Genomic DNA, 24,018 nt, shown 5'->3' with positions numbered 1-24,018 from the left:
GTTTTTAGGAGATCTACACACAAATGGCCCAAGAGTTGTGTTCTGTTGTGCTTTCTCTGGTTGAGTGAAATAAATAAGAACTTGGTTCCCTGTTCCCTTGTTGTCTATGAGGACCAGAACGGTGAGGACCAGGACGTCTTTCCAAAAGTTAAAAGCAAAATAAAACCACCACCACCACCACCATCAAAAAAGGAGTGAGGAGTCACTTCCTAAGGTCAGGGGGAATTGGAAACACTCACACCCACTGCGGGTCACATAAAATGATAGGACTGTCCTGGGATTATATGGAACAATGAACAAGCACCAGAAACTATAAAAAATTCCTTTGGCTAATCAATGCAGCTCTCAGATTTTATGCTATGGAAATATTTATGGATGTGCACAAAGCTGTGTGTATAAGGACAGTAGAAATTTGAAATAGTGGAAAAATATATATCAAGCATAAATATTTGATAATGTATAGTTAGGCAAATTGTGATGTATCTGTAATCAAAGAATAAATAGCAATTCAAGTGTGCTCTAGAATGCTTCTGATGATTTTACTAAGAATACTTGACGATGATTTTGATGTGCTTCATTTTTACTAAAGGGCAGAAGGCATTCTTTTAAAAACTACATGTGTTGTGCAAAAAAAACAAAATACTTGTACAAAAAACCAAAATACTCCTGTGAACAAAACCGCTGACTCAGGAGTTGTGCCAGTGTTGTACGTTTATGTCAACTTCAGAGTCTGAGGAGGTTTCCAAAGCAGGGACATGAAAAGGAGAGTTAGGGAGTCTTAGCATCCCTCCCATATCAGGTACAGGGGAAGGAGGTGACAAGGAAGAGAAAATTCGGGTAAGAGTGACACAGAGGTGGCTCCAGTTCCTGAGACGACAGACTGGATCACAACATGATGCGTTTGCCGCTAATCTTACCCATTACAAAAAAATGAGGTCAGGGAAGTTTGCTGCAGGTTTGGGGGCCGTGGAATCTCTGACTTTGCTCCCCTGGCCCAGCCCACTGGCTCCAGGCCACTGTTGGCCCCACAGAAGTCTGGGGCGGCAGGGGGGAACGCCATGGGGTGTGTCTCGAGCTTCTAGGCCAGGAGCTACCAGACAGAACAGCATCCTTGTCCCACTGAGCTCCTGTCATTTTCCTTTCCAGAAAAGTAGGCTAAGCTTTCATGACATTAAGTACTCCTGATCTTTATGAGGACTGAGGGTTCCAGTCCAGGTCTGTTTGAATCAAAGCCCAGGCAGGCTCTTTCCATGAAGCTCTGCTGCCCTAGAAAGCATTACAGCCCAACTGGGTTGGTAATTCTAACATGTAAAATGCTTTTAGAAAAAGAGGACCATGATCGTTATGAAATCAGGAGCTATCAACAGTATGGGTGGCACTGAATTCATAGAAGAAAAGGTTCCATGAAAGTTGTACCAAGCAGTTACTTGAGAGAAATACGTTTTGAGTTGAAACTGGAACAACGGGGAGGATTCGCTTAAGTGAAATGTGAATTCTCTGCCTTCTTCCCCCAAAATGGCTCGGGATGCGTGGCCTTCCAACAGGGACCAGCAGCTGACACCCCTAGGAGAAGGCTGGGGAAACAGTCCTATCGTCGTTAACACCTCAAAGCATTTTTCTGTGGCTCTTCAGCGGCTTTAGGTCTCCACAGACCAGTTAGTCAGACCACTAGGTCCTGGGCCGGCCACACCCATCCACCATCCCGGGCACCCTGGTGGGGTACAAACCTTCCCCTCCGAACTTCCCTCCCAGGCAAGGTCAGTCAGAGTCACCCCATTAGCTTTGTGCCCCGAGGCACCTGTGTGCTCCAGCAAGAACCATCAACTCAGATTGGTGAGAGCCGGCTGGGGCGACTGCTCCTGAAATTCTGTCCCCCCCTTCCCTGAAAGCCCCGGATGAGCCCCCGTGTCTTGAGTGTGGATTCCAGGAGAGAGGGGTAGCTGCGGAGCGGGGTGCTAGCGGCCAGCAAGCAGCTGCCCCAGAAAGGGCCATGTGTGCACAGAGGTGTGGGGTGAGGACCCTGCTGGCTGATGACCTCCCACGGAGGCGCAGGGCACACGGTGAGGCGGAAGGAACGTGCGAAGGCTTCCCTGATGTCTTCGTGTTGTTCATTCTCTCTTGGACTCTCCTTCTCCCCTTCCCTCCTTGGGACATCCCCCTCCTCAGCCCTTTCTTCTTTCTACCGCTCCAGCTCACCTCTGCCCTCTTCCTTGGACCCGCACTGCACTTTGCCCCCACTTCCGGTCCCCTCCCCCATCTGCTCTTGCTCCCCACCTTCCATAGGCCTCTAGGTCCCTGCCCATCTTCTCCTTCCCACCCCCTCTCTCCCCACCTGTGTCTGTCCATGTCTGTCTCTCCCTCTTTCTCCCCCATCCCCCGCCTCTCTCTCTCTCTCTCTTTCTCTCTCGGTCTTGGTCTCCCTTTAATTCTCTTCCCTTTCCTCTTACTTAGTATCAGATACGGGGTTGCACTCAGTGTCATGCCCGTGTAATGGTGTTACAGGAGGCGGGGAAGTGGGGATGTGCCACGGGGCTGGAGGGTGTTCATTTGCTGCCTGACTGCCCTTTCCCAGGGAAGCTTCCTGCGGCTGCTCGTCCCAAGGTTTGCAGTGTGTGCTTTATTTTTGACTCCTTACTTTTAAATGAGTTTCAGGAATCCCATGTGCTCAGTAGAAATGTAATACGGAGAGCCTCAGACTGGAGTTACCCTGTGCTGAGGGCCTTTGGCTTTGGAAAGGGCTGGTGTCCCTGGGAACGATCGTCCGGGCTAACTGAATGGGGCAGGAAGGGAAGGAGAAAGCAAGGGTCCATACAAGCAGTTTCAAAATAAGAACATCAGCACCAAAAAGACCGAGCTTTGTTCTTCATCCTGGAAATAACCTCAGGTCAGTTTTGGGAACAGGGAGGTTTAAATCAAAAAGTGATAAAATATCCACGGACTATGTGCTCTGTACTGTTCAGCGAGAGTTGAGGCAGGGAGCGAGTCGAGAGCGGGGTGGGCGGGTGAGTGTGGTTTTGCCTGCCTGCAGCTGGCTTATCCCCTGAGTGGTCATTCTCACTGACTCTGCATTTCAGTTTTCCTCTTATTATAAGTGCAAGACTTCTGGTCACAAGTCATGCACATGCATGGTGGTTCATCCTGATTCTGGAAGGCGGACATTATTACAGGTCTGGAGTTTCTCTCCTTGGGACAGACGGGATATGGAGTAAAGAATGTGGTGTCTGAGCATCCAGATTTTGTTTCATTTCTAAGGCTGGGAGAAATAGTATTTCGTCTTTTGACCTCCCCATTTAGATTCCCCCCAACTCCGCAACTGCTCTGTAGAGACTATTAGTTGCTTCTGTATTTCTCTAGCATTCTTTAGGGGAGTGAATCAAGATATTTCTGTTGTCCCCTACTCATAACCAAGTGTTTGGTGTATGGAATAACACCCAGATCATCTAGACTAAGTCACATAGGACTGCTTCAACGCCACTTTATTAGGATTGGTGCATTTCACGATAAATTCTCCAAGGATGGGGCTCAAGACTCCTCTAGGCTGTCTGGGCTTGTCCTCTTTCCTTCAAAGTCCATTTTTATTTTTGTCAAATAGGAGAAATAGAAAATTGAAAGAAGCGAAAATGACTCCGAAGCTTGGCAATCCAAGTAGAATCATAAATATTCAAGGAAATAAAACACTGAAAGTTTGGCAGTCCCTTGTATATTGCTTGTGTCACTGGCATTTCATATCCCTCCTTGGAGCACGTGATTGGAGCAGTCACTTACACTTAGGCTATATGACGTAAACAATTTCATTTCTAAATCAAGCAACACCATATTATCTGGCATAGGTAAAATCGTTCCGTGATGAAACCCTGAAATGTGTAAGTTACATCTGGATACACTCATAAAGGACATAAACTTTGCCCCCGGGCTGCAGTTTTGTGAGTCTCTGTTGGACGTCGTAAGGATAGGGTAGAGCATTCTTTAATTTAGGGGTATAAGGGTGTCTTCAAATTTTATTTGGTGGGCTGCTACTGTGGCCTTTTAAAGGCCTGGTTGTGATTGGTAAAGAAAATCTTAGTTTTCAAATGTTTAACACGTTAATGACTGCTGACCATGAATGTTCTCTCTGGATGTCCTTACTGTCGCTGTCTTTCTTCGCTTCTTATCATGTAAGTATAGGGATGCTCACGCTCTAAATAGAGAGAGATGTGAATATGTAGTCAAACAAGCGACTGTTGATAATTGGTTCGATTAGTCTAATTCTTTATTGGTCACAGAGAGGGTTTGGGAAATTCACTATGAGGTCACATTAATACCACATTCTTCCTTTGTGTGTGCTAATATCTTATCCCCCCAAAAAAGTACACAGTATAACAGATTTCTCTAGAAATTGACTGTGTGATGTAGTTACAATCTGTTAAAGATGCTACCTTAAAGTTTGCTCAAAATTACTTACAATAATAAAATATGAAATAAATATTTAAAAAAATTCTTGGCAATGCAAAAGTAAAATAAACCCAAACCTCGCAGGGTCCCTAATGGCTCACAATCTGTTCCCTTCCGTCCCTTACCAAATCCAGCACTGCTCCCTGTCTGGCATGAGGCATTTAGTGGTAAATAACTGGGGAGTCATTTCCCCCACAGGTGGGTTCTGGAGTAACTCCCAGGAGTTGTTTTAAGCGGGTCGCTCTGTCCCACCAGTCTTTTCCTCTGTAAAAGTGCAGGACACGGTGAGAGCAACTTTGTCACTCCCATCCCCAGACCACGACCGATCTCACACCGGGGAAATGTCATGTTCCCTTTTCTGACGTCCTAAGTTTTTCTTTTCATCTTTTCCGCCCCCGCCCCCCATTGTCATGAATGTTATATCTTGTTGTCTGCCAGTAAGATATAAGAATGTGTAATAAATTAAGGATGCTTCTGCATTGCCTCTTACCTGACCAGCATCTGGGGGTCTCAGCTGCCAACACATAGCTCGGGTGTCTGGGCCACTCCTGAATACTCACAGGCTGACCCACTCTCTCCTGATGAAAGGTACCTTCAAACATGCATGTGATTTTCAGTATAAATTGTGAATGCTTATTAAAGCCTCCCTGTAAGAGAATCGCTCAACCGAATAAGATGACTTGGCTGGGACTTTTAAGAAGCTGGATATAAATATCGCTAGAAATTATAGAGCCAGCATAAATACTTCACTCCGAGCTTTGCTGAGCATTTTCAGGATGCTTCTGACCGCATCTGTGAAATCTGAGCTTATACGGGAGGAAGGGCGGGGGGGTGCAGGGAAGGGCAGCTTTAGTCAAACGGCATCCCCCGTCCTCCCAGGGAAACGACAACATGATGGCTAACCCCAAACGTGGCTTCCGTGGTGGTGGAGGAAGGGTTTCACTCTGTCAGTTCTTCTCTAATCAGCCACCCTCGTTTTGATGATGGGTGTCCACACCTCATCTGAAAATCTCCATGTCTGAGCTCAGACACATCTTGTGAAGACTGTCACGTTCAAACAGAACATGCATTATGTTCTCTAGGGACGCTGTGCTTTTGTGGATGATAAGAACCGAAATCAAAGCATTGCCACTCTTTTGTATTTTAATAGAATATCTTTTTCTCCTAAACCTGTGCAAGGTGCTAAAAAACATATCTATATCTAAGATGACGTTGGCATGGAGTGAAGTATTTATTCTATTGCTTTGAAGCTACCCATTGTAGAGAAAGATTAGCGTGCGGTGGCGGCAGTGACTGTTGTACCTGAGACATGTGACATCAGAATGCTGAGGTCCTTCTTTAAGGTCAAGAAACGACTCTCCCCTTACGCACGTTCCTTTTTACTTTGTGCAACACCGAAGTTCATGAAGAGGAAAAAAAAAAAAAACAATCTACCGTTTTCCTTTATGCAGTTTTGCATTTACTGTTTTATTCCCCAGCTTTTAATTTTATAATGAGATCTTGATGCCAGGTTTCATGCAAGCGATGAGCTGTCCTTCATTTATTAGGATCCGCTGTGTCAGTTTCTTTGTTCTGTCACCCTGCTTGCCTGACGGATCAGAAGGTGGGATGGTTCACAGAGGAGTCACTGAGGTATAGGAGGGCTGCGTGAATGCTAACGGTGCGGGTGTGGTGTTTGGTTTAGCATTATTCTCCAAGACTTCCTCCGACATGTCTCCCTGTCAGGACGATCTCCCCCTCTCCCTTGTCCCCTCTTGCAAGACGCCAGCTTCATAAACAGAAGAGCAAATAGGACGCCTGGCTTTAGCCTGATCTTAATTCTATCCTCGTGTTGCCGGCATCGCATCTCTCGCGTGGGATGCAGGGATGCGCTCGGGGTGCTGTCAGTCATTCCAAATGAGAAGCTGTGCTCTGCGCCTGACCTGGCGGCTCAGATCCACCCACGTCCAGCACAACTGGCCAACAGTGGTGGTTTATTCTGGGGCTGGTATAAGAAGCTGCGTCTGACAGCTGTGAGTGTCAGCTAAAGGGCTGAGTCTGTCATGTAATGTGGCCTCAACTCTTGTCTCCTTGCCTAGACTGCTCACTAGAAGCTCAGCCCAAATATGTTAAAGGTGGCAAGCGTTATGGACGAAGGTCCTTGCCTGAGTTTCAAGAATCCGTGGAAGAGTTTGCCGAGATTGAGCCCCTAGAGGAAGAAGCTCGGCCCTCACACAGCCCAGCCGGTGACCGCCACCAGGTAAGGAATGGGACAGGCGTCGCCCTCCCGGGCCAGAGGTGTGGAGACCCCCGCATGCCCCCACGGCGGTGGTGTGGGGACAGGAGAACTGGGGGGGTCATGGCTTCTTTCTCTTGCTAATCTTAGTACTTGCCTTTGGGGTGTATATATATATCGCCAATTTGTCTATCGTTTGAATGTTTCATTTCTGTTTCCGCTTCTGGAGAGCTGACATTTCTGTGCCAGCTTTATGTTTATGTATTTTACAGTTCAGGTACTTTCACGTTTTCTGGGGTCTGCCACTTCCGGCACTTCTTGGGAATATGTCTCTCCTCATGGCACTGCCACTTCTAGTTGTGTAAAAAGCTGCCCCCTGCCCCCCCCGGCGCCCCGAAATCCATAAGCCAGCATCCGTGGCAGGTGTGAGAGGAAGGTGGTGCGCGTTGGCATCTTGAGTGCTGCGCCTTGTCTTTCATGGCAACATAAAGCAGCTTTCAGACTTGGTTCTTGTGGCCTCAGCAGTCGCCACGGCTCTCCTTCGTGGGGGTGTGGCACCCGGGCCTGCCTGGCCCTCCAGCAGCCCGGTTTGCCCGCTTCGCTCGTTTCCCAGCTTTTCCTTGTGCATGTCGCCGTAATCTACCAGCAAAGGAGAAGCAGTAACATTTTCTTTATTCTTTTCTCACGGCTCATTTACCAGCGTGCCATTTATAGAACATGGTGGAGAATGCCGTGCTGAGCAAGCTCTAAATATTTCTTGCAAATCCCAGCTCAGACTGGGGGTGCAGATATTTCAGATATTAACACAAGCTGGGAAAGAGACAAAGTGCCTCAACTTTCTCAAAGTGGTCTGTTGACTGGGGGTTGATGGAGGTGTGTGTGCACACGCGTGTGTTCATTGCTAACACCCATGTTCAGCTCCTTAAAGCCCACAGGAAGCTTGCTCCAGTAAGGTCCCCAGCAGTCAGACATCTAGCATCTTCAGCCTTGCAGAAGGCCCACAAACCCAAAGGTAACTGACAAGAGCACAGGTGCTGCGCAGAAATGAAAGCAGCCATAATACTGCAATAGACACAATACTGTGTCTAGAAGACACAGGACTGGTCTGCTGATCCCGAGAAGTTCCAACATTGTTTTAAAGATAAGGAGTCCCTGGGGGCACCTGGGTGGCTCAGCCGGTTCAACATCTGCCTTCAGCTCAGGTCATGATCTCAAGGTCCTGGCATCGAGCCCCACATGGGGCTCCCTGCTCTGCAGGGGGTCTGCTTCTCCCTCTCCCTCTGCCCCTGCTAGTGCTTTCTCTCTTGCTCACTCTCTCTCTCTCAAATAAATAAATAAAATCTTTACAGGGGGGGGGGAAAAAAGATAAGGACTACTTGCCCTCACACCAGAAGTGAAGGAACAGTGGCAGACATGTGAGCGAGAAGAGAGGAAGAAAAGCAGGCAGAGAAGAAAGATAGAAACCCCCCCAAAACGGTGTAAGAGTGTCGTGGCTGAGAGGTGACAGCTGAAGACAGACAGACCATGAGAAGCAAAGAAGAGACCTTCTTGCCTGGGATGGCACAGCACGGGGCTGGTCCATCTGGAAGCAGAGGCTGCTTCTCTTCTTGGGTTCAGTCAGTTGCAGACCCTTTCTCAGGTCCCTGTGAGGATTTAGATCGGGGCTTTCCCCAGGAAAACGCATGTACTTATGTGCACAAAAATTTTGCATATCCAATTTAAGAGATTCGAGTGATTTTCCTACTTTAGTTATTGCTGTGTCCATAATATTTATCTTGCTGTCAGGAAGGGTCTCCTTTTATCACATAAAGTCTGTTTCATAACCCTGAGTAGTGTGGAATGTATCAGACACTTCTCTGTGGGGAAAAAAATGGTTAAAATATTTCTCAACACTTCAGGGGGTAAGCTTTCATTATGTGGGAAACACTTTTAAGTCTAGTATCTCCTTTCTCCCAAGTACTTTCAGTACCCAGGGCATTATTATTTGTTGCTAAGAAATAAAGTGATTACTTATTTTTTGATAAGATGGTTTCTAGTTACTGCCTGGGGGCTACCCAGAAAGTTCTTGGGCAGAGCTGATTTTGTTGCTGGCAGCTTCTTTCTTATATCCTTGTTTTATCTACCAACTTCCAGTGAGATTTACTATTTAAAAGTGAGACTTTGGGCTCATGTGTAGGTAAAGGTAAGAGTAGAGGCCTGAGTTTGGGCAAAATCCTGCCGCTGTGTCTTAGTAAAAGGGTACGTTGGGAGAACCATTTCATACCTCCCCACCCCGCCTTGTACTGCCACTTCCCTTACTCCTCCAGAACCTCGTAGGTGAGACCTTCTGACACTGTATATAGAAGCTTTAGTGCTCAGTGACCCCTCTCAGTAGAACAGCAAATAGAGGCCCAGAAGGGTTCTTTCTCCCCATGTCTGTTCTCCAGGATGACCCCTACTGACCCGACTTTGTGAGTCTGTTATATCCTGCCCCCAAAAGCCTTACAGGGGCACTGGATCACCCCCTTTTACCCTTTTTAAAATTGCTGAAGGTGGACTCAAGCCGAAGCCCATCCAGATGCTTTCTTGACTAAAAATGAAGTGTTTTGTGAGCTGAATTGAGCCTGTCAGTTCTCAAAGCGATTCATCACTTTAAAACATCAAGAGCGGCACGTGTGACACGTTTGAAGTTCCTCTTGTCAACGAAGGGCCCGTCCAGGCTTCGTGTCGCATCCACGACCGTACGTCACACTCACTGCCTTCATGGATACGTGCAGTCCAGTGACATCATTTCCCCGGGATGTCGGTCTTACGGCACACTGTCGTGTCAGGATAGCATTCCTGTTTCCTGGCCAGTTCCACAGGAGCCTCAGCAATTTAGGGCCACTCGTGGGCCAACAGAACTTCATGCTCTGGGCAGCTCGAGCTTGCACCAGAAGTACCCTTGTCTCTTGGGAGTGCCTGCTAATCTTCCTTATTCTAGAGTGGCCCCCCACTCGGGCACTGTGGGGAGGAGAATGTTCTTAATAACCTGTGGCGTTTATTTATTCTTATAAGCAGTTGAGAATCTGTCAGGAGTGCTTTACTCTTCTGTTGGCTTCTTTTTTTCCCTTTGGGTTGCCTGGGGTCCTTTTGTCTCCTGCCCTTGGCTATTAAAAATTTATTTCTTGGGTGTATTTGTTAACAGTGGTTCATACTTCATCTCCGTGTCACTGGGCAATATTGAAGGAGGGAGCGGGGATGGCTGTCTCCTTCGTGAATAATTCACAAGGAGTCGTCAGATGGGGAGCCGGGGATGGGCCTTCTTGGTTTTGACTGTGGGTTTCCTTCGACTCCGGGTCCTGGCTCAGGGAAAGGTGAGAATCCTAGCTTGCCTTTAGACTGCAGTCTAGTCTCTGCTGCTCTCAGACACGCCCGATTTTCCCTAAAGTGACTTGATGGTTTTTTGGTGAAGATGAAAGGACCTGAACTTGTGGTCAAAAGTTACATGGAGTAGAAGCCCATCTGTTGCTACTCACCAGGAGACCAATTTTTGCTCTAGGATGAATCCGTTATTTTATTTATCTGAGCACGTGGAGAGGGATGGGCAACGGAACGGAATGGTGTCACAAACACCTCTTGAAAGCTGTCCCCGGGGTGGCTTGCTTCCTTCTAGGAACTCCTCCTATAGCGATAAGCGAGCAGACAGTCATTGGAAGGGATAGAACGTAACTCCCCCCACCCCCCTTCCTTCTAGGGTTGTTCCATAATAGGGAAGTTGCTATGGATTGACAGTTCATTTCTCTGCTCCTGGATTAGTGGCTCACAACATTTTTTCTGCATCCTTGTTTGGGAGGCCTTCTCCCATATGTACAACCAGAATTATAGGTAATGCTCCGTAGATGTACTTCTTTGTAACTCCAGCCCTGCCTCCCACCCAAGAAGACATAGACATGCAGACAGATGAGAGTGATGCCATTATAAAGGTTGCTTTCAAGCAACTAAATTTATTTTTAATGTAAGTCCCATGGGAAGCTTCCGGCTTCCTTCGTTACCTGGAATCCCTCTCGTGACCACTCCTGGTCCACCACCGTGATGTGGTGCCTTGGGTAAGAACGCACGTGATTGCTACGTGGTACCTAATGCTCCACCACCTTGGCCTCATCCTCTGAATGGAACATACGGCAGTAAACCTTGTTAGGAGGGGCTTCTGATGTTTCGGTTTGTATATGTTGAACTAATAAAAATTGTACACATTTTAATCCTCTCAGTTCAGCTTTATTCCAACAATTTGATTCTTTCCTGTTTTATTCCAGCGGTTTGATTCTTTCCTGCTGAAACAGAAAATCTCTAACCTAGCTATTAAGCATGCCTCCCCTACCATGTCTGGTTCACAAGGCCCTAAAAAGCCATCACATGGGGAAAGACCTATAGTCCTCCTAAATTTTCAGCACTGAAATGTGTATTTCAGAATTTCATTTGGAAACCCTGAAGCAGAATGTGCTAATTCACAAGCGACAAGTAGTTTCCACCATCAGGCTGATACATGCGTTCACCTTCCAATTTAGTGTGTTTATCTGGCAAATGGATTCTCATGGGAGTCTGACCTCTCATCTCAGGTGGCATTGAAAGGAAAGTGGTTGATTTTTCTTTTTTTTATGGGATCGTTTTCACTCAAGGCAGTTCGGTTGGACATTCGATTCTGAATTAATCCAGCCCAACAAAGGGCCCATTCTTGATTGCAGCATAAGGTGTGATTAATGAGACCGTTTTCCTGGCTGTTTTCTGCTTTACTTGGTTAAGAAACAGAAGTGAGATTTTAGGTTCCAAAGAGTACTTTTTTTCCCCCCTTTTTGTATGCACACCTACAGCGGCTACTGAACTGACCTTGAATTTTAATTTTGTGCTTTCTTCTCAGGATAGGTGGAAGTAGGGAGAAACAAAACTAATGCCCAGTTCTAGTCTGTTCCTCAGACCTGGTGGACAAGGTGGTTCCGTGACTATAATTGGGGCAGGACCACTTTGCTTTCTGCCCTCGTTGAAAACACGGGACACCTTGTTAACTGTTTTCCTCCACAGGGAATAAAGCAGGTCTAGTAAGATTAGTATCGAGAGCAGGAGGCTTTAAACAATGATTTCTTCCACTATAGACAATCGTCGTGTAAGTCAAAACCGGGCAGTTTAAGTAAGGGCCTGAGAGAAAAGTGGAAGCCAGTTGCTCCATGTACTCAACAATGGATGGGCAATCACGACTTTGTGTCGGGACTGTGTGGGGAGGAAGGGGTGTGGGGGTTTAAGGGGGTTTAAGAACTAAAAACCAACCAACCCAAACCCCCAAACTGGCTTTACTACCCTACGGAAAATCACACTTCGCCAAACAGTGGGAAACTGACTCCTGGTCCCCTTAACGTTCATTTTCATATATGCCTAACTTCACAGTTAACCTTCGTGAATTCATTTATATTGTATGGAGGAAATATCTGATGCTGGAGCAAACTTCTTAATAATGGAGCGAACTTCTGCCAAGAACTTTTGTAGCTGAAATGTACCTATTCCTCCCATTAGATTTTCTTGTTCTAGTCTTTGGCAAAGTAAGCGGTCTCCTTCCTGATGCCATTTATTTCCATCAAACGACGTGACATCAGGATAGCTTTTCTTATTAATGGAATTTCAGCGTTTCCCTTTCTTTTTCTTAAGTCTATTAGACCCTTTGGCCATTCCCAGAGATGAAACACTCATTCAAGATGCGATTGTAGACCACTTGAAAGTGATATAAAGAAGTCCCTTCAAAGCTAATACGGTATCTCTCGTTCTGACGCAGACTGCAGCTTTCCGACTTTGAGGCTTTGCTGTCCTGGGTAAGCCTTCCTGACTTGATCCCAGAGGGAATGCCCTTGGCATCCAGCCCCCACCCCCAGGTCCTTCCAGGTCAACAATTTCCAGTAATTATTCTCTAACTAGAAAATAAAAGAGACAACAAATAAAAAAAATTAACAAGTTAATTTTAATAAGAGTAACATTTTCCAACTATACCATTAGGTATATTTTCCAAATGGAAAAGCGGTGTTCACTATCCCCCAAGAGCAGCTCTGATGAGTAAGGTATGGTGAGCAGATGTATTAAAAAAAAATCCCTTTCTTTAGGGACTTTAGAATCCAGTGAACCGAGAGCACTCCCCAACCTTGGTATGAGAGGAGACTTTAAGGCTCAAACTCTTTCAAATTCAGCATTTCTTCACACTGGCAGTCCCAAAGGCGTTTTGGCAACGTAGCAGGACTCATCAAAATGTGTGTGCCGCTAAAATTCCTACATTAACTCCTGTTGTCCCCAGGACTTACTTGTAGCTTTTAATTGCTTTTAAAGATAAAGGAACTGATGGGCTTTCTGGTCATGACAGACCTGCAGCTGAGCAGCTTGTCTCTGGGTTTGGAGCGGAGAGATCGGGAGCTGGGTGGTGAGGCCCTCCATTGCCTGATGTGCCTTCAAAGGCAGGGTGGCAGAAACAAACTGAAGTCCCAGGAAGTGTGTCTTTGCGGAAACAGGGGCCCTGCTGGGTGTACCGGGTTCCCGGTACCTGGCTCAGAGCAAGGGCTTTATAGATATTTAGGACTATTAGTTAAATATGCCATAGATGCCGTATTTTTAAAAGTCCTCAAGTTTTGGCTATAGGCACTCTTCTAAATTGATTTCTGTGTGTGTTTTTCCAGAGACTTCCTGGGCTTAGCTAAGTACACTGCTCTCATCAAATGGACACTATAATTCTGTTTGTTTGGGGAGCTTTGTTATCCCAGTAGATTTCCTTCCTCCTTTCTCTGGGCTTGCAAAGCTTTCCCCTTTCAAAAAAAGAAGAAGAAAACAAAACAAAATATGTGATTAGGGCTGCTGAGATCAGTTCAGCCACCTCTGCTGGGAAAGAATAACCCCATGTAAGCCCCCATAATCATTTTAATTAGCCATACATTCTGCGGCGCATGAGGTCTGCATTGGAGCAGATGACTGGTGGGGGCTGTGACTGAGCTGTTGTGGGTGGGGGGCCTTGCTGCTCCCGCAGGCTGCAGATGCTGGCCCAGCCTTGGGGTTGGAAGCCTGGGCTCCAAGAGGCTCAGGCCATCTGCTCTGCAGTCCAGCAAAGCAGGTAGCCCTCCCAAGAAAGTGGTCCTGAAGGCAGTTTCACTGGTGCGGCCCCCGTGTACAGGGCACCCTGGCCCAGCTCTAGGACAGCTAGAGCACCGGCCACAGTGGCCAGTGTGACATGGAGAGGCACAGCCCACGGAGGGGTGCGGGGCTCACCTTTGTCTGCCCGAGGGGGGCTGGGGGCTGCCTTCGGTAGCAGCCATTTTGGGGCCAGGCAACCTCTGACCCTCTCTCCTCCAGCTGCTCTCAGTAGGGCCGTGGGCCGGCACGCTGGGCACACTAATATGGAAGCACGGGCCGCCCCTGCCAGCTGTGGCAACCCACGGGGCACTGCCGCCCATGGGGAGGGTGCCCAGGAAGGCCCTGCTCCTATAAGTTGAATCAAAAATTGATTGCTTTATCACGACAACCATGTTCAAAGCCGTAGCTTCTACAGAGTCTCTTTTGGGTTTGTTCCTAAAGCTGATGCTGGTCTCTCTGCTGTTTCTTTTCTCTGCCCTTGTCCTAGTTTTGGACACCCAAATAATAGGAGCAGTAATAGTAATACTGATTTACTGTTTAACAGACACTTAGCTCTTAATTTGTAGCAGGCACCATTTTAAGTGCGTTCCAAATATTAGCACACCTTTGTAGGCAGGCATTGTGAGATAATCAAGGCAGGCGGGGAGTTAAGTAACGAGTCCAAGGTTGAACAGCAAGGAAGTGGTGGAACTGAAACTGAACTCGGGGGGCAGGGGGTCCAGCTCTGGAGCCCAGATCCTTACCACATCATTGTTGTGACTGAACTAATAACAGCAGCTAACACTTCTAAGTGCCAGGCGTATGGCTCCACGTTCTTGGGCCTGTGGCCCAAGCTGGGTACCCGAGGGGTCACAGAGTGCCAGAACCAGACTTAACCCCATCTCTTCACTCAGCCCCTGTGCTCACGCCCTCTGCCCTTTTGCCTCCAGAGGCCAGAGTAATTGAAGTCCCACAGAATGATTTGAAAACATTTATTAATACCATTTCTCCAGTGCGAGGTGACGGAAGATGTCAGGGGAAAACTTAACCCTTTTTCGTGAATTAGTCTAGAGAACACATGCCAGCAATTGTCCCTTCTTTCTTCCCCAACTTTTCCAAAGGTTTTTGAGATTACCTCCCTTCTGATGCTCATGACTGATCTGTGCTCAGAGGCCACCTGCCGTGCCAGGCTTTCACTGCACTGGGTAAACCAGCAGCAATGAAAAGACCTTGTTCCAGAATGATGCCCCCTTTTATTGGTGCTGTTCTAGTAGGCCAGTGATCTAATCCCCCCAGCCTTCCAACCTGACATCCCCCTCCCGCTGCCCCTGAGCTATGAATGAACTGAATCTCTCCCCTGGCCCCTCACCCCTCGAAATTGCAATTTAATAACATTCAGCCACCCTGTGCTTACCTCCCCCTTATTAAAGGGACGGACCCTTGGTGGAGACTGGGGAGGGGCGCAGCACATTTCTGGGCAGCAAATTCCATCTCCAACTGAAGCAGTCTTGGAATGAAACTACAGCCATTCAGCCTAAGTTTGTTGCTTCTGGAAGGCTGGTCCTAGCTGGATCTAGGTTTCTTACACAGGACCACGGGAGAAATGTGTGCATGACTGTCACCCTAGTGATTTTTTAACAAGTTCTCCCTTAGCCGCCACCGCGTGCCCGAAGTAGTTTGTGTGAGATTGAGCTGCCCGAGCTGCCTGGGCTTCAGAAAGCGGGACTGAACCCGATGCCACGTGGTTAAGCTGCCTCCAGGGTGTCCCGGTCTCAGGCCCCCATTCGGGTCTCCGACCAGTGTCCCTGATCTTTCCACACTCCGCTAAGCTCAGGAGGCACCGGCCGGAACCGCACCTGGGCCTCCTGGGAGGCCTCTGTCCCAGGTCACAGGGCAGGACGAGGCTGCAGACATCACAGAGTGGTGCGTAGCAAAGGGAAGGTTCTTTCCCTTTCTCCCCAGCCCCATGACATAGGAAGTTCATTTGGTGAGAATTTGAGGGCAGGTGGGTAAAAGAAATAGCAAGGTCGGACCAGGTCGGACCTGTTCCTATTGCATGAACATCTAGAATAGCAAAGGAAATATAATCGTTTGCCACATTCCTTCAACCAAATGCACCAATTTTGATTATGTCTGTTTCCTTCCAGTCTTTGTCTTACTGTATAAATATTTTTGCCAGCGGCATAGTGTAGAGAGCATTTTTGTTATGGTCTTTCATTTAACATTTCATATTTTTCCATCTCCTATGTGGTTTTATAATTACACTTTTAATGACTACATTATGATGTATAATTGTACTTTGTGCTCCATTGTTGAGGGTTTAAATTGTTTTCTGTAGTCTTACAAAGAGTGCTAAATGTACATATCTATGCATATGCATTTTTCCTTTGACTTTACTATCATTAGAAATCATATGAAATTACTGGGTCGAAGAGTATGAACGTTTTTATGGCTTTCAAACATGAAGCAATTTTCTTTACTAAAAGGGTAATGTCCATCCACATCACTACCAGTAACATTTAAACAGGCCTATTTTAAATCATAACCTTGATGGTAATAGGACTCCTATCTTAAATACTGCTAATTTAATGGGAACAAAGTGATTCCTTGGTTTTAATTTATACTTCTTTGCTGTTGAAATGAGTCTTTCCCCATATTTGTTTAATTGTGTTGCCTTTTATGTGAATTGTCTGTATTCTTTGCATATCTGCTGGAGTTGGCATTTTTCTTACAAATGTATATGAATACTTTCCCAGGGCCACCCAATTTAACGCCTTAAGTTTAAACATGGTAATAAAAATAAAATCTAGCAAAATAAATTTAATAGGTACTACATAAGCACATGCCCAATAAAAGTAAGATTTTATAGTGCTTATTTTGTGCCAAGCACAATTCTAAGCATTCTACCTAACTCTGTGAAATATGTACTACTATATCCCCATTTTGTAGATGGAGAAACTGAGGGAAAAGCAATTCATAAATGTGTCCAGGCCAAATTCAGTAGGTAAGGCCGTCTGGCTCCCATGTCCCTGCACTCTTATTAATTAGGGGGAAGAATCAGGGAAGGAGGGCAGCAGGGAATACTGCCCTGAGAAGTGAATCAGATATAAGCATCCAGTCCCATAGACTCATGAAATATTTGAAACAGTATATTGGAGCCTCTTGCACCTTTGAACTAATTGCTCACTATTTTAAAGTGAATTGAGAGGTGAGCAAATGTAAGAAATAAACCTTTCTGTCACTATACGCACCTCATTATGTTAGGAATTGTTACCAAGGGTTTTTTTTTTTGAAGGTGTGTGTTTGCATTTTTCCATCTGTTTATCCTAGTGGGGGCTCCCTTTCTTGTTTGGGTCCAGTGATGATGCATATTCTCCTGTTACTTTTCCTGTCCATTTGTGCTGTTAAAAAATTGTCCCCTTTTCATGATTTTCATAGGTTTTATTTTGAATGGTGGTTCTTAGATCATAGAAACCCATTTTATTTGTTTTAGGTGGATTTAAGGGATTCCATTTTAGGGTGCTTCCAACTTATATGCTGAATAATAAATTTTCACAATGTGGGGTGCCAAAGTAGTATAAGAATTTAAATCTTCGCTCTGTGGGTGAGGAAATAGATATGCTGGGACAGACAGGCAGGCTGCTTTTAGTAGTGGAGCTTTATTGATTTAAATCATTTCATATGACAACGGTTGAATTCTGCCCAGAACCAATAGTGTAAGAAAGACTGTACATTGGGCTGCTTACCCCACTGCTCCTTCCGTACCCCCACCGTGCCTCATACATCCACCAGGTCGACAATGTGTCTTTATGAGGAAATGTGGACTGCTAAAATTGTAATCACAGACAAGCAAAAATCACACTGTCCCCTAATTCTGTTTCCATAACTACCATGTGTATTAGCGACTTGCAGTTGTAATCTGAAGGAGTTGTAGTGAACTTCTGCATTTTGAGTCACGGCAAGAATGACCCATCTCAGCATCGTCAGTTTGGAGTTTCAGTATAGTGTGGCAGAACAAGGGAAACTCTCTGGTGCTAGCTTCAGTCTGTTTCTAAGTAAAATATGGAACTGTGAAACCCTGGGAGATCGCTGTCCTTTAGTTAATTGGAGAGGAGCAACATAGGTGAGTATGGGGAGGAAGAAAGTAGAGGACCTCAACTCATCTCGGCTTGAATGAGATACCGAAAGTCAACATTCAAGCTAAGGATTTTGGGTGGCGCACTGATGAACTCAGTTCATCAGGTGTATTTTCCTGTTGCGTTTCTTTAGGATCCCAAGAAATCAGATTGTCTTGTATAGTTCAGCCGTCACAGAGAAAGGGCTGGGTATTTGTTATCAAAGGCAGTTTCATTCATCAGGTTGGATCTCTGCTGAAACAGCAGCCAGCTTTCAAAAGGGGGGCTACCCCGTTTCTAAACAGCATTTCCTGCAATGGTTGTAGACCCTCCCAACAGGAGTGATTAGGCAGCTCGCTGGCCAGCCAAAGCCCACCGCGGACCTACTCGTTGCCACTGACCGGAAGTAGACCTGTACTGTGCTTGGCCGGTGGAGCAAGGGCTGGAGTTGTTCTGATTTATGCCCTTGGCTGGGTGCTTTTGTGCAGTACATGGATTACAAATGTATGCTGTGACTTGAAAAAGACCCAGTAGTAACACAGCACAATAGGGGCAAGATGGTCCAGTTCAATTTTCACGGCTTCTAATGCAATTTACCGGTAACATATTTTATTTAACTTGAGCTTTCTAGGCTACTTGTTGTGGGTTGCATCTCTGTCTCCTTCCTCACTGTGTCACAAACACAGTAGACTCATTCTTGACTCTGTGCTTCAGCAAACAGTGGCTTCTCATTCCTTTTCACATGGCTCTCTCCAGCTCACCCTTCAGGCCTCAGTTTAGATGTTGCTTCTTTCAGGAAGTCTACCCTGATCTCCCGAGTCTGGAGGATTCCATTTAGGTACCCTCATTAACATTTTGAAAAGTTCCCCATCGTAACACTTAACACGCTACAATATTGTACTTTCTGTGTTCTTGTCTGCATGTCTTCATTAGCATATAAACTTCTCGAGGCAAGAAATGTGTTCTGTTCATAGTCGTATTCTGAAAATGTACCGTAATACCTCGCACCCAGTACACGTTGAAGAACAAATTCATAAATGCATGGTATGAATTTTTGTTGGTTGATGGACTCTGAATATTTGCTTTGGCTTTTATTGGCTGTGATAGGTTTTGCTGTTGAATGAGTCAGTTTGCAAATGCGAAAGGCAAATCCCTAGTTGAAATAGTGCAGCCAGCTATGGGTGTTTCTTGAGTCTCTTCTCAATTGGCTGGTTGACTCAGGAGAACCCACCTGGAGGGTTCTGCGTCATGTGACTCACCCAGGTGATGATTTCAGAGCCAGGGAGTGTTCTGATCTTGGAAAGACTGAATATGTACTAAAGCACACTAATCTTCTCTTGCCTTCTTTAGCACTGGAAGACACAACGCAGTGAGGAGTATGAAGCAGAAGGTAGGAACCGAGTGTGTCGGGCTCTGCTGGTCACAGGGCACTCAGACTCTACACCCCCTTTCCTGCAGCTCTCAGCCTTCTTCCCAACAACCTCACATGCTAGAGGCCAGCTAAGAAGTAACCCTAACAACAACAGCCATAAAAAATACTCATTCCTGGGGGAAAGTTCATAGTTTTAAAACCCTAGCATTTAACCTCATGCAAGGAATGGCAACTAAGATGTGGAATTTTACTTATGGGTCAATTACTCTCTTAAACAAACTTTGAAATTAATCTATGAGCAGTCCTAAACTAAATAGAGACCTATTAAAACGCACCCATTGACAAGTTTCAGATGGATTGAAGAAGCCGCAGAACATGTTGAATTTCTGGGGCCAGCAGATGGCACTGTGGTTCAGCTGCCAGAACCTTCTCCCACTTCTCAGGCTACCCTGGCGAAACTCCACTTAAGAGTAATTACTGTGTGTTCTCTAGGTCTCTGACCTGGAAAGACACAGCAGTAATGAGCTTAATGTCTTCAATAAATAGTAAGGGTATCACTAAATGCACTTCTCAGCCTCCTAAGGTTCTTCCAGGCACACAAAATTGTGCCAGTAATTATCTCATGATTGAGTAATGACTTTAGAAATCTCTAACACGTAAGTGAAAAATTTAACTTGAAGTGAGAACTTTGAATAGAGGCTAAATACATTTTGATTTTTAAATAAGTCTGATCCTTAAGCGTTCAAATAAAACCTATCCTTAATGTTAAATGATTAGTAACTTGCAATTTACAACCATTTATTCTTTCAAGTGGGTTTGTCTGTAGGGCAGGATATTTGAAGGTGTAAAGATTTGGAAACAGGATAATCCTGAGACTTTTATGATTATGTTATGATACTTATCATGAAATCATTTCCTTCTCAGTAAAAGCAGTTCTAGTGCTTCGACTAGAAAGAGCGGCAATAGAGACGTCTGGTAGCTGTAGTTGGGGCAGGGCATAGAAATCTCTCTGGACTGGCTCTCAACTAGCCTTCTCCCCAAGTCACACCGAAGCCTTAAGCCTGTGCTTGCTTTCAGTTGGAATAAAACAAACCTAGAACCTTGGTATGCCTGCAGAGGAAGTGTTTCTTGCATGGTGTAGAAAAAAGGTGCCTCTTCGCTCTAGTTGCAGCCCAAGAACCTGTGGTTCCATTTCATGTGAACTGCAGACTCAAATCAAAATGGAATCAGCATTGATAGTCTCTTTCCTGTAATACTGACTTTCAAAAAGCACGATTTTCTTTGAGGATAGGCTCTCTCTCTTTGTAATTCCTTTGCGGACAGCACAATAGATGTTTTTATTTCAGGTCAGTTAAGATTTTGGAACCCAGACGACTTGAATGCCTCACAGGGTGGGTCTTCCGCTCCCCAAGACTGGATAGAAGAGAAACTGCAGGAGGTTTGTGAAGACTTGGGGATCACCCGTGATGGTCACCTGAACCGAAAGAAGCTGGTCTCCATCTGTGAGCAGTATGGTCTGCAGAATGTTGATGGAGAGGTAAGTCTTGCCTCATATTTTTATTCAGAAATAATCATGATAACGTCTAGACTGGCCACAGGCTAGGAAGAGCCGTATTTTGGCTTCCTGCTGCATGTTACAGAGACTCCAGTCTCTTTTTTTTCCCTAGAAAGTAAGCCATGAAGATTCTTCCTGGAGAAGCTCATGTTGTGTTATGGAAAGCAAACAAAAAACAAAAAAAACCCTGACAGTAGCTGACACCTTCTGAGCCCCTCGCTGTGCTAAGCATGTTACCCCACGTCATTATCAGACATGACCTCAGTGCAGCCACGATGTCAGATATATTTGTAGAAGTGGCTTTCACAGAGCAAAATGTGGGAAAGACCCGGAGGACAGATTACGCAGGGAGCTGAGAAGATTGGAACTGGGCGAGTATTTCAAAGGCCAGGCTGATGAGTTTAGGTTTTTGGAGCGAAGATCTCAATATCAACCATAGAATGAGTAATATGTAGGACAAACTTTGATACTGAGGATGGTCTGAGCTGCTCTTGTGGGGTATATTGGTGTTGGGACAGCCTGTGGCTAGGGGCCCAGCCAGGAGCCATCAAAATATTCTGGTCATGAGGAAATGAAAAAGGGGAGGTTGGTGATTTTGAAGATATACAGAAGGATCTTGAAGGAGCCCCCAAAAGACTCCTGCTTGATAAGATTCTGAGCTTTGCCTTTTCTGAAGAATTAAGAGGGGAACTGGCAGGACTGGGTGCACGAATAGCCGTGAAACATGAGAATATAAATAATTCTAAGATTTGTCTTTCAAAGAGCTGAAAATAAGGAGGGACTCAGAGGTTAGGGCTGCAGTTGTAGTTGGGGGAATCTTTGATTATAATGTTACTTGAAACCATATTGTCTGCTTGCTCAGGGGCTAAGTGGTATTATTTTCCTAAGCCAGCTATTTATCATCAAAAGCTACCAAGTAGCCGAATTTGCAGAAAAGCTTTTCCCCTCCTTCTCCCTAGAATATGTGACTGTTCTGTACCCTTTGACTACCTTTTTAATGGCTCAGTGGTCATTTATTTTTCAGTGTTGGTTGTTGAGTCATAAAATTAAATTCATCCTCCTAAATTATAAACCAGTGCAGTATGCAGAACCTTGGGTGGTTTTGCCAAGAAATATTGCACACACTTGGATTATTTATCTAAGAGCAATTCTTGGAATAAACTGTAGCCATTTGCGGGGAGTTGCATTTTCTTCTGTGGTGGAGTTTCCAAAGCCCAGGAAAAGAAGTAGCACATTTAGTTATTTTCCTCTGATCCGAGGATGAGTAAAAGATTGCTCATTGAATGTAGCTTTTACTTAATGTTTCCTGCCCGCCAAAAAAAATCATGAAATACTCTAGTACTTCATACTACTGGCTCTAGACCAGAGAGGAGCTGAAAGTTCAAGATGATCTCATCACCCTGCAACTTGGGATCATAGGATTTCATGGCCGAAGGCAATTTTAGATTTTTAGACTCCTCATTTTATAGATAAAAAAGTGATGTCCCTGCTGCTTGTTGCCATTACCATGAAGGGGAACTAGATTCCCTGTCTCACGTACCCTGCTTTCCAGAAGCAAGGACAACTGTAGGGCGGGGATGGCAAACTATCGCCTCGATGCCAAATATGGCCCAAAGTTTTGGGGGTTTTGGTTTTTTCCCTTTGGCCTGCCCAATGTTTAAAACTTGAACTTTTGCTACACTTTTTTTTTTTTAAACCAGGAGATTTTTCTAAGAACCAGAATATTTGACTCCATTGTGCCAGCAGTGAGAGGTGGCTGGCGAGCTCCTTTGGACAGGGCATGCACTCACGTGCTCAGTTCCCTGCTTTAAATGGCGCCACTCCATGATGTCTCAAGACCACCCAGACTTATTCATCTACGTTGCCTTCCTGGCTTCTCTGGGTATTTGGGTCTGTTAACCCTAGTCTGGTACATCATTTCCCAGCTGACACACTGGGAGATCAACCATCCGAGACCCGGCTGGTGTGTCATGAGGAGTAAGAATGTCCTCAGGGTTCTAGATTTGGCTCCTGCACAGGGCCCAGGGGGGTGCCCCTGTTGCCCATTTGCCTTGCATTCTGTTCCGCCCAACCCTGCCTTCTGAATCCACAGCCATCTCTTCGCCACTTGCCCGCTCCCCTGTGTACAATTACTGGCAGGACTCACTTGCTCCGCTACTTTGAAGAGATGAGGTGATGGGTTTTTTTAGGCAGTCTGGAAGCACACTTGGCCAAGGTCACAAGTCCCCAAGCTCTGTGGAGCTAAGGTTAGAGCTGAAATAATGCTTGTTAACTTCGGTCAGCACACCTGGATTTACTGTGACTTCTGGCTTGGTGGTCCTGAAAGCCTAGTCCTCCAAGAAAGTGGTCTTCTGGTTGGTAAGAGTGAGACAGAAATGCTGAGGGATCTTAGCAACCCCAGAATCTCACCCCAAATACCTTTCCATTGGTTTTACCATTTAATTCTCTATTAAGAACTGTTCTTCTTCCAAAGATTCCCACTCTCTTAAAAAACAACAACAACAAAAAAAAAAAAACGGTTTCTTGTTTCGGAGATCTCTCCAGAGGAAGTGGTATTTAAAAAAAGGATAGAGACAGATGTTTCCTATTGGATGTGAATTGGAAAGAAGCATTTGAGATAAATGCCTCAGGCACTTCCATGAAGAATAAAATCAACAGTTATGAGACGACAAACCCTAGCAATAGTCCAGACTTATGAAATGAATAGTCAAAATTTGAAGATGTGTCACAAAGGGGCCTTTGTTAGAATGGACCCAGTTGCAGACTCTAATGCCTCATGAGTAATTTTGCTGCTTAATCGGTTTCCTTGCCCCTCAACAACATGCGCATCACCTGAGAGCTTGTCAGAGATGCAGAATATCAGACCCCCTATATCAGAGTCTGCATTTTAACAAGATCCTCAGGTGATCTGTACAACGGAGGAGTTTCTGTATAGAAAAACCTTAGCCCCCCCAGAGTTAAAGAGGAATCCAGCTGCCAGGAAAAAGGAGGTCATTGCCTTTCCTCCCTGTTTTGTGGTGTCAGTGACTCATATGCTGCTTTATTCATCCCTTTATATTCCTCTGTTGAGCTAGGGGACAAACCACCTCCTAGGCAAGCCTCTGGAAGGGACTATAGTCCAGTCTCTCCTTCCCCAGTTACATGATGAGGACTACTTGCTTATTGTTAGAGGGTACAAAATAGCCAGGCAAAATTCCCTTCTCTTTACATCTCTGGGATCCTTCCATTGGACACACAC

At 45.6% G+C, this 24,018-nt stretch overlaps 1 protein-coding gene across 12 annotated transcripts in view; it reads left to right on the top strand.

The window, feature by feature from the left end:
* NIN (ninein) overlaps positions 1–24,018 on the top strand; it is a 98,907-nt gene that overhangs the window by 26,283 nt on the left and 48,606 nt on the right. For all 12 annotated transcript variants that reach the window (XR_003207696.2, XM_073895198.1, XM_025870059.2 and 9 more), the window contains 3 exons: positions 6,510–6,670; positions 19,204–19,243; positions 20,572–20,762. Coding sequence is in view for 11 of the 12 variants with exons in the window: in XM_073895198.1 (XP_073751299.1) it covers positions 6,510–6,670; positions 19,204–19,243; positions 20,572–20,762 (392 nt within the window). In the remaining variant the exon portion in view is untranslated. The remainder of the gene's footprint in view (positions 1–6,509; positions 6,671–19,203; positions 19,244–20,571; positions 20,763–24,018) is intronic.

This window comes from Callorhinus ursinus, unplaced genomic scaffold (genome assembly GCF_003265705.2).
Source record: "Callorhinus ursinus isolate GAN/ISIS: 27379988/994484 unplaced genomic scaffold, GSC_fseal_2.0 scaffold8, whole genome shotgun sequence".
Lineage (NCBI taxonomy): Eukaryota > Metazoa > Chordata > Mammalia > Carnivora > Otariidae > Callorhinus > Callorhinus ursinus.
Note: the sequence above shows the minus strand (reverse complement) of the source record. Positions and strands in the feature narration are given on the sequence as shown.